The sequence below is a fragment of the Hemitrygon akajei genome, chromosome 17 (genome assembly GCF_048418815.1).
Source record: "Hemitrygon akajei chromosome 17, sHemAka1.3, whole genome shotgun sequence".
Taxonomy (NCBI): Eukaryota; Metazoa; Chordata; class Chondrichthyes; order Myliobatiformes; family Dasyatidae; genus Hemitrygon; species Hemitrygon akajei.
Window position 1 is genome coordinate 11947308 of NC_133140.1, and position 12972 is coordinate 11960279.

General features: G+C 43.6%; 1 protein-coding gene across 4 annotated transcripts in view; it reads left to right on the top strand.

The window, feature by feature from the left end:
- fcsk (fucose kinase) overlaps nt 1-12972 on the top strand; it is a 387988-nt gene that overhangs the window by 324138 nt on the left and 50878 nt on the right. For all 4 annotated transcript variants that reach the window (XR_012101869.1, XM_073069669.1, XM_073069671.1 and 1 more), the window contains exons 12-13: nt 4722-4823; nt 5638-5808. Coding sequence is in view for 3 of the 4 variants with exons in the window: in XM_073069669.1 (XP_072925770.1) it covers nt 4722-4823; nt 5638-5808 (273 nt within the window). In the remaining variant the exon portion in view is untranslated. The remainder of the gene's footprint in view (nt 1-4721; nt 4824-5637; nt 5809-12972) is intronic.

Sequence of the window (12972 nt, forward strand, 5' to 3'; positions counted from 1 at the left end):
CATAGATCAGCCAAGATCATGTTAAATGAGAGGGCAAACTTGAGGGGCTGAATGACATACTCTTCTTTCTATTTCCTTGTGTTCTTATCTATTAAAAGTATTTCCTGTTTAGTCCTAATCGTTACATGTGTGCTATTCTACCTGTTTAAAACCTGCATCAGAGTAGGAGGCCTCTCTATATGTACCCCAGCAAGCTGCTTTCCCAATTGCTCCCTTCTGGAAAGCACTATAGGGCTATTAAAACATAGACTTCCCTTCACGGGCAGTTAATCCGATCAATCAGTTAGCCTCCATCAGGACCCCCTCTATCCATTACCTGTCACTGCGCTTTTAGCCACTGTTCATGCTGGTATTTATGCACAGTTTATTCTAAATCTGTACTTTTATATAATTCTTTGTTCATTATGAATGCTGTTTTTGTTGCATCTCATGCTAACACACCACAGCAAATTCCCAGCACATGTAAACGTATGTGACCAACAAAACTGACCCTTGATTCTCGACCTTGGTAATTTAAAGTGGTTTAATCTTTCAGTTTTGCATATTTGAGGATTACAGACTGTTTCTACAAACTATTTAATCAGTTCAGTCTTTCTTTATTCATTGATGGGACTTGGACAGTTCTGGGCTCTGGAACTGAGGAAGCTCGGATTGCAGGTGCATTGTCCACTGAAAATGGTGTCACACGTAGACAGGATGGTGGAGAAGGCACCGAGTACAAGAGCTGGGAAGTTATGACACAGTTTTATAAGATGGTGGTGAGCCCACACACTTGGAGTATTGCATACAGTTTTGATTGCTTCATGATAGGAAAGATGGAGAAACTTTAGAGAGCACACAGAAAAGATTTACCAGGATGCCTCCTGGATTAGAGAGCATGTCTTACGAGGATAAGTTGAGCAAGCTAGGGTTTTTCTTTTTGGAGCAAAGAAGGATGAGAGACAACTTGATAGAGTTGTATAAAATAAGATGCACCATTAGAGTGGATAGCCAGCACGTTTTTCCCAAGGCAGTAATGGCTAATAGAGAATATGAGTGGAGGTTAAGGGAAATGTTAGAGATAGTTTTTTTAATACATTGGGTGGAAAGAAAATCACTTTTGGTGGGTCACATATAGACAAAGACCACCGATCACTTTCTCTGAAAGATGTTAGTGAACAAGTTGGGATTTTCACAACCGTCTGGTATTTTCATGACTTAAGTTACAGACTAGTTTTTAACTTCCACTTTTCTCATAAGGGATGTGTGTTGCTTTGGATTTCTATTATCTGCAGGATCTCTTGTCTTTAGCTTTTAACTTCCACTTTTATTGAATTACTGGGATTCATTTCCTGAAGTGTCTTGGTGGGATTTGAACTCATATCTCTGGCTGCCATTCTTGCAATTTAACTACCACCCATGTATAATTTAGAATGTAATTTTGGTCATTTTCCCATCTCCAAGGCTAACATACATTTTCTGTAATTAATGCCAATCAAATCACATTACAAAACTCCAAATGGGATTTGATCCAATCAAGAATATGCTTCACCTTACTTGAGATCAGAGAGCAATATTCCATTAGTATTTTTGACCACAGTGCTCTTAAGTCATTGGCATCCAAGTCCCATTAGTTCTCCACATCCTTGTCTCGCATAGTTCCTAATTAAAATCCAGTTTTTCTATCTTGAATCCAAAGTGGATGACCTCACAAGTTTTTCCATACACAACAACATTTAGCATGTTATAACTGAGCTGATTGTGCATCTTTCTCCTACCAAGCACAGAGCTCAGTCAGTCTCCTAATTTGGCACCATTTTCCACATTTGGATACAACACTCTATTTCTTCCCTCCAATTTTATTAACATCCAAACTAAAAAGAAGAAAGCTCAATACTAATCCTTCAGAGGATGTTCAGTCCCTGTACACTTCTATCCCATATCAAGAAGGCAACACCACTTCTTTCTTGACAAAGGAACCAACCAATTTTTCTCAATCGCCACCTGCCTCCATCTAGCAGAACTGGTCCTCACTCTCGATAATTTTTCCTTCAGCTCCTCTCACCTTCTCCAGACTCGAGGGATAGCCACGGGCACAGCTATGGCTGCAACTTCGTTGGCTACGTACAACAGACCATGTTCTAAGCTTTCTCTGCTAATACTCCCCAAATCTTCCTCTGCTATGTTGACGACTGCATCGCTGCTGCTTTATGAACCCATGCTAAGCTCTTCAATTTCATCAACTTTGCCCCTAATTTCATCCTGCCTTTAAATTCACTTACAGACACTTCCCTCCCCTTTCTCGGTCTCCATCTCTATCTCTGGAGTCAAGCTGTCCACCAACATCTTTTGTAAACCTACTGATTCCCGTGGTTATCTTGACTGTACCTCTTCCCACTCTATCACCTGTAAAAATGCCATTCCCTTTTCTCAGTTCCTTGCCTGTGCTGCATCTGTTCCCAGGATGTGGCTTTCCTTTCCAGAACATTGAAGATGTCTTTCTTCTTTGAAGAAAGGGTTTCCTTCCCTCCACTATGGATGCTGCCCTCACCCGCATTTCCACCATTCAGAGCCCCAAACAGTCCTTCCAAGTGAGGCAGTGCTTCAGCTGTGAATCTGCTGGGGCGTCTGTTATGTCCGGTGCTCCCAAAGCGACTTCCTGTACATTGGTGAGACCCGTTATAAGTTGGGGGACCACTTTGTCGAGCACCTCCGCACCATCTGCCAAAAGTGGAGCTTCCCAGCGACCATACATTTTAATTCCCATTCCCATTCCCGTTCTGACGTGTCAATCCATGGCCTTCTCTTGTGCCAAGGTGAGGCCACACTCGGGGGGGAGGAGCAACACCTTATATTCCGTCAGGGTAGCCACCAATCCGATGGCAAGAATATCGCTTCCTCTTTCCAGTAAAAAAGAATCCCTTCCTCTCCACTTTTCCACTATTCCCTATTACCTCTTCTCACCTCCTATGGTCCACTCCTGTCCTATCAGTTTCCTTCCTCTCCAGTCCTTGACCTTTCCCATCCACCTGGCATCACCCACCTTCCAGCTAGCCTCCTTCCCCTCCCCCAACCTTTTTGATCCAGCTGTCTTCCCCTTCCCTCTCTGCTTGAAGAGGGCTCTACCCCTGAAACTTTGACTGTTCATTCATTTTCATAGCTGCTGCCTGACCTGCTGAGTTCTTCCACCACTCTGTAGGTGTTGCTTGAGAGAAACAGCCTACCTCTCAGGGAATATTTCCTGTATTCCTATGTCAATCAATTAGTTATGCAAGTCATCAATATGGTGTTTTAGCTGAAAATCTCATTAACAATGACTTTTGAAAGCACTAGAATATCATCAGAGTAGGTTTGATGGGCCAAATGGCCTAATTCTGCTCCTATATCTTATTGTCTATATCTCAGTGGCCACTTTATTAGGTGCAGCTGAACCCCAGCATGTTAGTGCAAATAACTAACCAGCCAATCACTTGGCAGCAACTGAATGCATAAGAGCATGCAGTCACGGTCAAGAGTTCAGTTGTTGTTCAGACCAAACATCAGAATGGGGAAGAAATGTGATCTGAGTGATTTTGACAATGGAATGATTGTTGGTGCCAGACGGGGTGGTTTGAGTATCTCAGAAACATCTGATTTCCTGAGATTTTTACGCGCAACAGTCTCTAGACTTTATAGAGAATGATGCGAGAAACAGACAAAATGCATCCAGTGAGCGGCAGTTCTGTAAGTGAAAATGGCTTGTTAATGAGAGAGGTCCAAGGAGAATGGGCAGACTGGTTCAAGCTGATATTAAAGTGATTGGCCTTATGATCATCCCAAGGGGTACAGGTCTTGCCTAGGTACTGTTGATATGGAAGCAAAATTGTTTAAAATACTCCAGAGGTCAGAAATCTAGAACAACTGGTTGGAAGTAGTCAACAAGTCAGAGGTCTGAAATACAAAATTGTTCCCCATTTTATTTCTGCCACCCAGCCTCCTTCCCTGCTTAAAATTATCTCAGCAAATGATGATCAGATTTTGTTTTGATTGATACATCAGCTTCCAATTACAGTGAACTCGAGAGTTTACACAGATCCTCGTGGAAGTCATGGATGACCTGTGGCCTGCCACTTCAAAGTTATAAACCTCAAGCTCTCATAAATCTCATCAGCCATTGTTACTAGAAATGAGGGGAAGTCTCAAAGGCTGAGATATTCTACATTTGAATAGCCACCACAATTCTCCACCCATCCCTGTTTAGGCCTTGAATTGTGGAATTATCTCCTGAACTCATCCTCATTCTATGGAGGCCAAGTCCGTGCATATATTTAAGGCAGAAGTTGATCGTTTCCTGATCGGTCAGGGCATCAGAGGATATGGTGAGAACGTTGAGTGGGATCTGGGATCAGCCGTGGGATGGCAGAACAGACTCAATTCAGCTCCCGTGTCTCTCCTCCTTCAAACCTGCCTCTATCATGTATCGTAGAGCCGCTGGTAAGTTAACAACTTTCACAAACCTGATTCTAATTCTGAATTGATCTTTCAGTGGTCTTCCTTTCATCATTTTATTTTGCTCTGTGTAAAATTCTGTCTCCTTCAGCAAAAGCTTTTGGAGAATTTTACAGCACTAGATAAATGGAAGCGTATTTACCGCTAAATTCAAATGGTATATATTTTTGATTGTGTAGGTTAAAGTTGTTGGTTTCACTGTGAGACGAAGTAAAGAGATGAGGCTTATCTTCTAACTCAACTTTGTTTTAAAGCACCCTGCTCTGCTGGACCAGGAATGTTCTATCATCAACAGCCTCCTAGATGGAGAGATCAGAGTGGAAGCACATAGTGTTGTCCAACACTGCCATCTGCAGGTAATGCCTGGACTCACACCAGGTATCTGTATTGTTCCAGTCTATTTCTTCCCCAGTCCCCCAGTGGGGGATGTACTAAATTTACACATGCTAAGAAATTGCATTACATAGGACAAGGTTTTACCAGATGCAGGGTGACAACCCAAAGGTCATCTCTTCCCTGCACAGTTCCTGTGTTTATTTTTTGCTCCAGATTCCAATATCTACAGACGAAAAAAATTGAAGCTAATTTAATTGCAGGCACTATGTGAGTCAAGAGTGTATGCGCCACGAGTCTGCCGTTTTAACACATGCAGGACCATTAATGTGCTCACTAGTGTCAATACACACAAGAGTCTTTCCCATAAAGTTCATTCATATGTACCATTCTCACTCAACAGCAGAGTCAGAAATTAAAAAGGAGCTCAGTACTGGGCTGATAGCTAAAGTACTTGTAGGTTCACCCTCCCCCCACAACTATCCCAGTGCTCCACACAGGTCAGTGGCCCTTACCCATGCTCCCACCACCCACAAATACCATCATTAACCAGCATTCATTCTACCAGATCACCAAACCTCATTCCCAACTACCAAACCTACTAACTTCTCACCAACTAACTAATAATCTTACCCCCGACCACCAGATACTGACCCTGATCAAAAGCCCAGTACCATACCACAGGTGACACCAAGCGTCCAGCACCAATGTAGCATTCCCACACTCACTAAAACCCTTTGTACTGGTAGCTGGGCATCAAAACCAGGCTGATGTGGAGATGGTGAGCTTGACTTCATTTCTGAAGGACAACCCTGTTTCTCTGTGTTGGTTTGCCAGGGGACCATTCATTTAGGGTCCGGTTGTCTTCTGTCAGGGGTGGATCTTCTGTCATCACCTGTGCTGCAACGATACCTGCTCCATGATGTCATCCTCCAGGGTCACCACATTACACTGAGGGGCCTGAAAATGAAGACATTCACCATTGTGGGACGTCTGGATGATCTGCAGGTATGGTAAATGATCCTTGTCTATCAGCTTTATCACCTTGAGCAGAAACCTTCATTGTGCGCAAGTGGATAATCTCCTTCTTTTTCCATCGATACTCAGCATCAGACAGAGTTCGGAACGTAGCTTGGTCAGGTGTAAACTTTTATTGTTGTTTGTTTATTTAGATACATAGCACGTTAACAGTCCCTTCCGACCCACGACACTGCGCCCACAGTTACATCCCTGTGACGAATTACAGATTAACGTATGTTTTCGGAGTATGGGAAGAAGCCGGAGCACCCAGAGGGTCATGGGGAGAATGTACAAACTCCTTACAGACAGCAGGGACTGAACCCCCGTTGCTGGCTAACCGCCACACTGCCATACTGCTCTCTACTTTTTTCAGTAACCCAGCTTAGCCACGGTCTCACGATGTGACTCATGGCCGCAGCAAAGGTGGGGCCTCTAACCTCTGCCATCCTGCGATCACTGTAGTGCCAGCTTGTCTTGCTCCATGAATATCCGGACTGGCATTAATCTGAGAGCCTTTCAGGTCAGCTGAGATCGATCCTCCAAAGCACGTGGCAAAGGTTTGGAAGGCTTTCCATGCCATGAGTTGTGATCAAAGAAGCTGAAGGCAGAGCAAGGGGGCAAAGCTTATCTGTGGTATATTTAAGGTAGTATAGGGGGTTGTAGGAGGTAGGTTCTTTACACAGAGAGTGGTGAGTGCATGGAACTGCCTGTCGGGGTGATGGTAGAGGCAGATAGGTGCATTGATGATTGAAAAATGGTGATCTACGTAGGAGGAAAGAATTAGATTAATCTTGGAGTAGATTAAAAGGTCAACACAAGAACGTGGGCTGAAGGACCTGTACAGTGCTGTAATGTTCTGAATTCTGTGTTTGTTGATTTTGAAGCACATATCTCACAGATCCCCACTTCCCTTCGTGTCAAAATATTGTTGCTTATTCTCACGCACAATGGACTGGTCAGTGCTGGGAATGTAGTGGTGTGTTCACAGTCCATTAATGGGTGAACTGACTCCTAAAGCAAGTGTTTAACAGAGGATGTCGTGAGTTGCACATCCCCCTGAGCTGTGTTAGTCCTTGACTGTTATTTTTGAGAACTTGCTGGATTTGTGCAACAATTTCTTACTGAACTTGTTCAAAATATTTGGGCTGATAATTAACAATGCTGTCCTAACATTAAATATGAAGGGCATATCAATCTCCCTCTTCAGACCAGAAAGGTTACAGTGTCATCAGATTTTTATAAGAAGTAGTCACTTGTATATGTATTTTACAGTAATTTCAACATGTTCCACCATTCTGTCCCTCATCCACACTCCACATCACGCAGTTCCTGCGGTGTCCTGAAGTCCATTGAATTTACTTGGTGACAGACCTCCAAAAATCCACGAGCCTTCACTCTTACATCCAAACTGATGAAATATATCAATGCCTGCCTCAGAGCAACTTGGATCTGCTTCAATTGCCCACCAGAGCAACAGGGTCACTCAACCCTGGAACACTGGGTAGCAAAACTGCATGCATCAGGGCGATCTTTATCAGCTACAGCTCAACATTTAACAACATTATCCCCTCAAAACTAATCAGTAAACTCCAAGACCTGGGCCTCAATGCCTCCTTGTGCAATTGGATCCTGGATTTCCTCACTTACAGACCCCAGTCAGGTCACATTGGCAAGAACATCTCCTTCATGATCTCCATCAGCACAGGTGCACCACCCTCTCTCTGTTCTGCTCTTTACAGTTATGACTGAGAGGTTAAGCACAGCTCCAGTACCATATTGCAGTTTGTTGATGATTTCACTGCTGTTGGCTGAATCAAAGGTGATGACCAATCAGTATATAGGGTGGAGAATGAAAACCTGGCTGAGTGGTGCCACAGCAACAACCTCTCACTCGATGTCAGCAAGACCAAGGAGCTGATAATTGACTTCAGGAGAAGAAAACTAGAGGTTCATGAGCCAGTCCTCAGTGTGGAGAGAGTCAACAAGTAAATTCCTTGGAGCTACCATTTTGGAGGGCCTGTCCTAGGTCCAGCTTGTAAGGGCAATTATGAAGAGAGTACAGTAGTGCCTCTACTTCCTCAGAAGCTCTCAAAAATTCAGCATGACATCCAAAACTTTGACAAAATTCTGTAAGATGTGTGGTGGAGAGTATATTGACTGGCTGCATCACAGCCTGGTATGGAAACACCAATGCCCTTGAATAGAAAATCCTACAAAAAGTATTGGATATGGCCCAGTTCTTCAAGGGTAAAGCCCCCCTGCCCCCACCATTGAGCATGTCTACACAAAACACTCACAGGAAAGCGGAATCCATCATCAGGTACCCCCACCACCCAGGTCATCCTCTCTTTTCACTGCTGCCATCAGGTAGAAGGTACAAGAGCCTCAGGGCTGACACCCTGGTTCAGGAACAGTTATTACCCCTCAACCATCAGGCTCTTAAATCAACCACTCAACTTCACTTGTCCCATCAGTGAACTGTTCACATAACCCATAGACTCTCTTTCAAGGAATCTTCTTCTCAATACTTATTGTTTATTTATTATCATTATTATTTCTTTCTTTTTGTATTCGCACAGTATGTTAGCTTTTGCACACTGGCTGAATGCCCAAGTTAGTGCAGTCTTTCATTGATTTTGTTATGGTTATATGGATTTATTGAGTGTGGCCAAAAGAAAATGAATCTCAGAGTTGTGTATGGTGACATATATGTATATTTGATAATAAATTTACTTTGAACTACTGTTGGCAGAATCTCAGATTGAGACAAGGAGGCGTACAGCACTGAGGTAGATCAGCTGGTCGAGTGGTGTTGCAACAACCTCGCACTCAATATCAGTAAGGCCAAGAAATTGTGGACTTCAGAAAGGGGAAGTCGAGGGAAGTCCTCATTGGGGGATTAGCAGTGCAAAAGATGAACAGTTTTAAGCTCCCAGGTGTCAATATCTCCTGGAATGAACATATTGATGCAATTACAAAGAAGGCACAATAGTAGCTATATTTAATCCAGAGTTTTATCACCGTCTGCTGTAGGAGAGCCATTACACAGGATCGGAGAAAAGCTGCAGTGATTTGCAAACTCAGCCAGCTCCATCATGAGCATTCTCCTCCAGCAATGAGGACATCTTCGAAAACACAGCACCCATTGTTAAAGATCCCCTCAACAAGGGCAAGCCCTTTTCTCATTGCATCCATCAAGGAGGAGGTACAGGAGCAAAGACATGTTTTAGGAACAGCTTCTTGCCCTCTGCCATCCCCTGCTCAGTTTCGTGTCCTGGGACTTACTGTCGTTCTGAGTGCTTATTGCTTGCTTTTACTGTGTGCATAATTCTTCGTCTCTCCCTGTACATTGGGTGTTTGTCGGTCTTTTTTTATGGGTTCTCTTGGGTTTCTTGTTTTGTGGCTGCCTGCAAAGAGATGAATTTCAAGGTTGCATAATTTATATGTACTTTGATAATAAAGGTACTGTGAACTTTGAAAGTGTGAGAGGTCGGAGGAGAATGGCCGGACTGTTTCAAGCTGACAGGAAGGCAACAGTAACGCAAATGACCACACACTACAACAGTGGTGTGCAAAAGAGCATCTCTCTATGCACAACATGCCAAACATTAAAGTAGATGGCTATAGCAGCAGGAGACCACAAACATACACTCAGTGGACACTTTATTAGGAACAGGAGATACTTAATAAAGTGGCCATCGAGTTTATGTCCTACCCTGATAACACCTCATTGTCTGAATTAAATTCCATTTGCCATTTATCAGCCCATTTTTCCAGCTGATCTAGATCATGCTGCAAGCCTTCCTTGCCGTCCACTATGCACCCCATCTTGGAGGCATCCGCAAATTTGCTGATACAATTTACCATATTTATCTTCCAAATCATTTCTAAGATGACAAACAATAACGGACCCTGTACTGATCCCTAGGGCACACCACTAGTCACAGGCCTCCAGTCAGAGAGGCAACCACCTACTACCACTCTCTGGCTTCTCCTGAAAACGCAATATTGAATCCAATTTACTACTTTATAATAAATAACCTTCTGGACTAGCCCCTCATGCAGGACTTTGTCAAAGACCTTGTTAACGTCCATGTAGGCAACACCCATTGCCATTCCTTCATCAACTTTCCTGGTATTCTCTTCAAAAGGTTTTATAAAATTGGTTAGATACGACCTACCACACATAAAGCTATGTTGGCTTTCGCTAATCAGCTCCTATCTATTCAAGTACTTATATATCCAGTCCCTTCCAATGATCTTCCAATAATTTACCCATAAACCTCTAATTATTTTCCAGTGATTTACTCACTATTTACATTAGGCTGCAGCTTATTCTTAGAGCCTTTCTCGAACAACGGATTGCTATCCTGCAGTCCTCTGACACCTCACCCGTGCATTAGAATATTTTAGATATCTCTGCCATACCTCTGCAATTTTTGCCTTAGCCTCCCGCAAGATCCAAAGAGACACCCTGTCAGACCATGGAGACCAATCCACCTTAATTCACCTCAAAACAACAAGTACGTCCTCTTTTGTAATCTGTATACCATCCATAACCTCACTTCTCTTTTGTCTCAGTCTCTGTCTCCCAAGTAAATACATTTGCAAAAACCCCATTTCAAGCCAAGTCAAGTCACTTTTATTGTCATTTCGACCATCACTGCTGGTATAGTACATAGTAAAAATGAGATAACGTTTTTCAGGACCATGGTGTTACATGACACAGTACAAAAACTAGACTGAACTATGTAAAACACAACACAGAGAAAAAAAACTACACTAGACTACAGACCTACCCAGAACCGCATAAAGTGCACAAAACACTGCAGGCATTACAATAAATAATAAACAGGACATTAGGGCAGTAAGGTGTCAGTCCAGGCTCTGGGTATTGAGGAGTCTGATAGCTTGGGGGAAGAAACTGTTACACAGTCTGGTCGTGAGAGCCCGAATGCTTCAGTGCCTTTTCCCAGACGGCAGGAGGGACAAGAGTTTGTATGACGGGTGCGTGGGGTCCTTCATAATGCTGTTTGCTTTGCGATGCAGCATGTAGTGTAAATGTCTGTGATGGCGGGAAGAGAGACCCTGATGATCTTCTCAGCTGACCTCACTATCCGCTGCAGGGTCTTGCGATCCGAGATGGTGCAATTTCCAAACCAGGCAGTGATGCAGCTGCTCAGGATGCTCTCAATACAACCCCTGTAGATTTCAGATCTTCTGTATCTCTTTCAGCTCCATGCATAGATGACCATGTTAATCTTCAAGTCGCTTGCTGTCCTTTTGCTCTAAATATATCTATAGAGTCTCTTGGGATTCTCATTCGCGTTGTCTGCCAGAACAACCTCTTTTAGGCCTCCTGATTCCCTTCTTAAGTGTTTGCTTGTGTATGTTATGCTCCAGCACTTCGTTTGTTCCTTGCTGCCAACACCTGCTATGCATCTCCTCTTCTTCTTAACCAGGGCCTCAGTATCCATTGAAAACCAAGGTTTCCTAAACCTGTTAGCCTTGCCTTGCCTTGCCTTGTATTCTAACAGGAACATACAAACTCTATTCTTAAATTTTCACTTTAGCAGTCCTTCCACTCACCAACACGCCTTTGCCAGAAAACAACCTGTCCCAATACACGTCTGCTAGTTGCTTTCTGATGCCATCAAGGTAAAATCTCAACCCCAAGACCAATTCCATCCTTCACAATTATCTTGAAACTAGTGGAATTATGCTCATTGGATCCAAAATGTTTCCCTACACACACTTCTGTCACCTGCCTGTCTGTCTCATTCCCTAATGGGACATCCAGTATCACACTTTCTCCTTGAAACTTCTGCATATTGATTAAGGAAACTTCCCTGAACATATTTGACAAACTCTATCCATCCAGTTCTTTTACAATATAGGAGTCCTAGTCAATATGTGGAAAGTGAAAATCACTCGGTATCACAGCCTCATTTTACTTGGCAATTGTCTGCTATGTCTCCACAAATTTACTCCTCTATATTCTGTGAACTGTTGGGTGGTCAATAATATAATATTGTTTATGGTTATCCCCATCATTCTTCAGTTCCACCCATATAGCCTTAGTAAACGAGCCCTCCAATCTGACCTGTCTGAAGACTGCTGTGACACTTTCTCTGTCTAGGAATGCCACTACTCCCCATTTAATCCCTCCCCTTCTATTGTATCTAAAACCACAGAACCCCAGAATACTGAGCTGGCCATCCTGTCTCCTTCAAACAACTCTCTCCAGTGGTTACAATGTCACCTGCTGATCCCTGCTCTTAGATCATCTGCCTTAGCTACACTACTCCTTGCATGGAAGTAGATGTGACTCGGCACAGCAATCCCAGCATGCTCACCCTTTCAGTCCTGTCTTTGTACGTGTATCTATTTTCCCCACTACTCACTGGCACTCTGTTTCCATCCCCTGAACTGTTATTTAAACACCACCACCGCTGAGCAGAGCCAACACACCTTCCCACTTGGATATCAGTCCTCCTCCAGTCCAAGTGCAAACTGTCCCGATTATATAGGTCTTACTGTCCATGGAAGAGAGTCTAATGCTCCAAAGATCTGAAGCTCTCCATCCTGCGCCACTTCCTTAGCCGTATGTTAAACTGTATTATCTTCCTATTTCCTAGCAGGTGGCATAGGTAGCAAACGTGAGATCACCAGCCTAGAGATCCTGTCTTTTAACTTGTCACCCAGCTCCCTAAATTCACTTTGCAGGACTTTGTCACCCTTCCTGACTATGTCTTTGGTACCAACATGGACCACAAACTTCAGCTGCTCACCTCCCCCTCGGTCCAAGATATCTCTGGCCCTAGCACATACCATCCGGGAATCTCATTCTCATCCACGGAACCTTCTGTTTATTCTCCTAACCAATGACTCTCCTCTCACGACAGCTTGCCTCTTCTCCCCAATTCCCTTCTGAAATACAGAGCCAGTCACAGTGCCAGAGACTTGATTGCTGTGGCTTTCCTCTGCTAGCGCATCTCCAAAGTAGTATCCACAACAATATTGTTGTTACTGAGAGGAATGGCCACAGGCTGCCTATTCCTTTTCCCTCTCCTGATGGTCACCCAGTTACCTGTGTCCTGCACCCTGGGTGTAATTAGCTCTCTGTATCTCTTGTCAGTCAGAGCTTCGGCC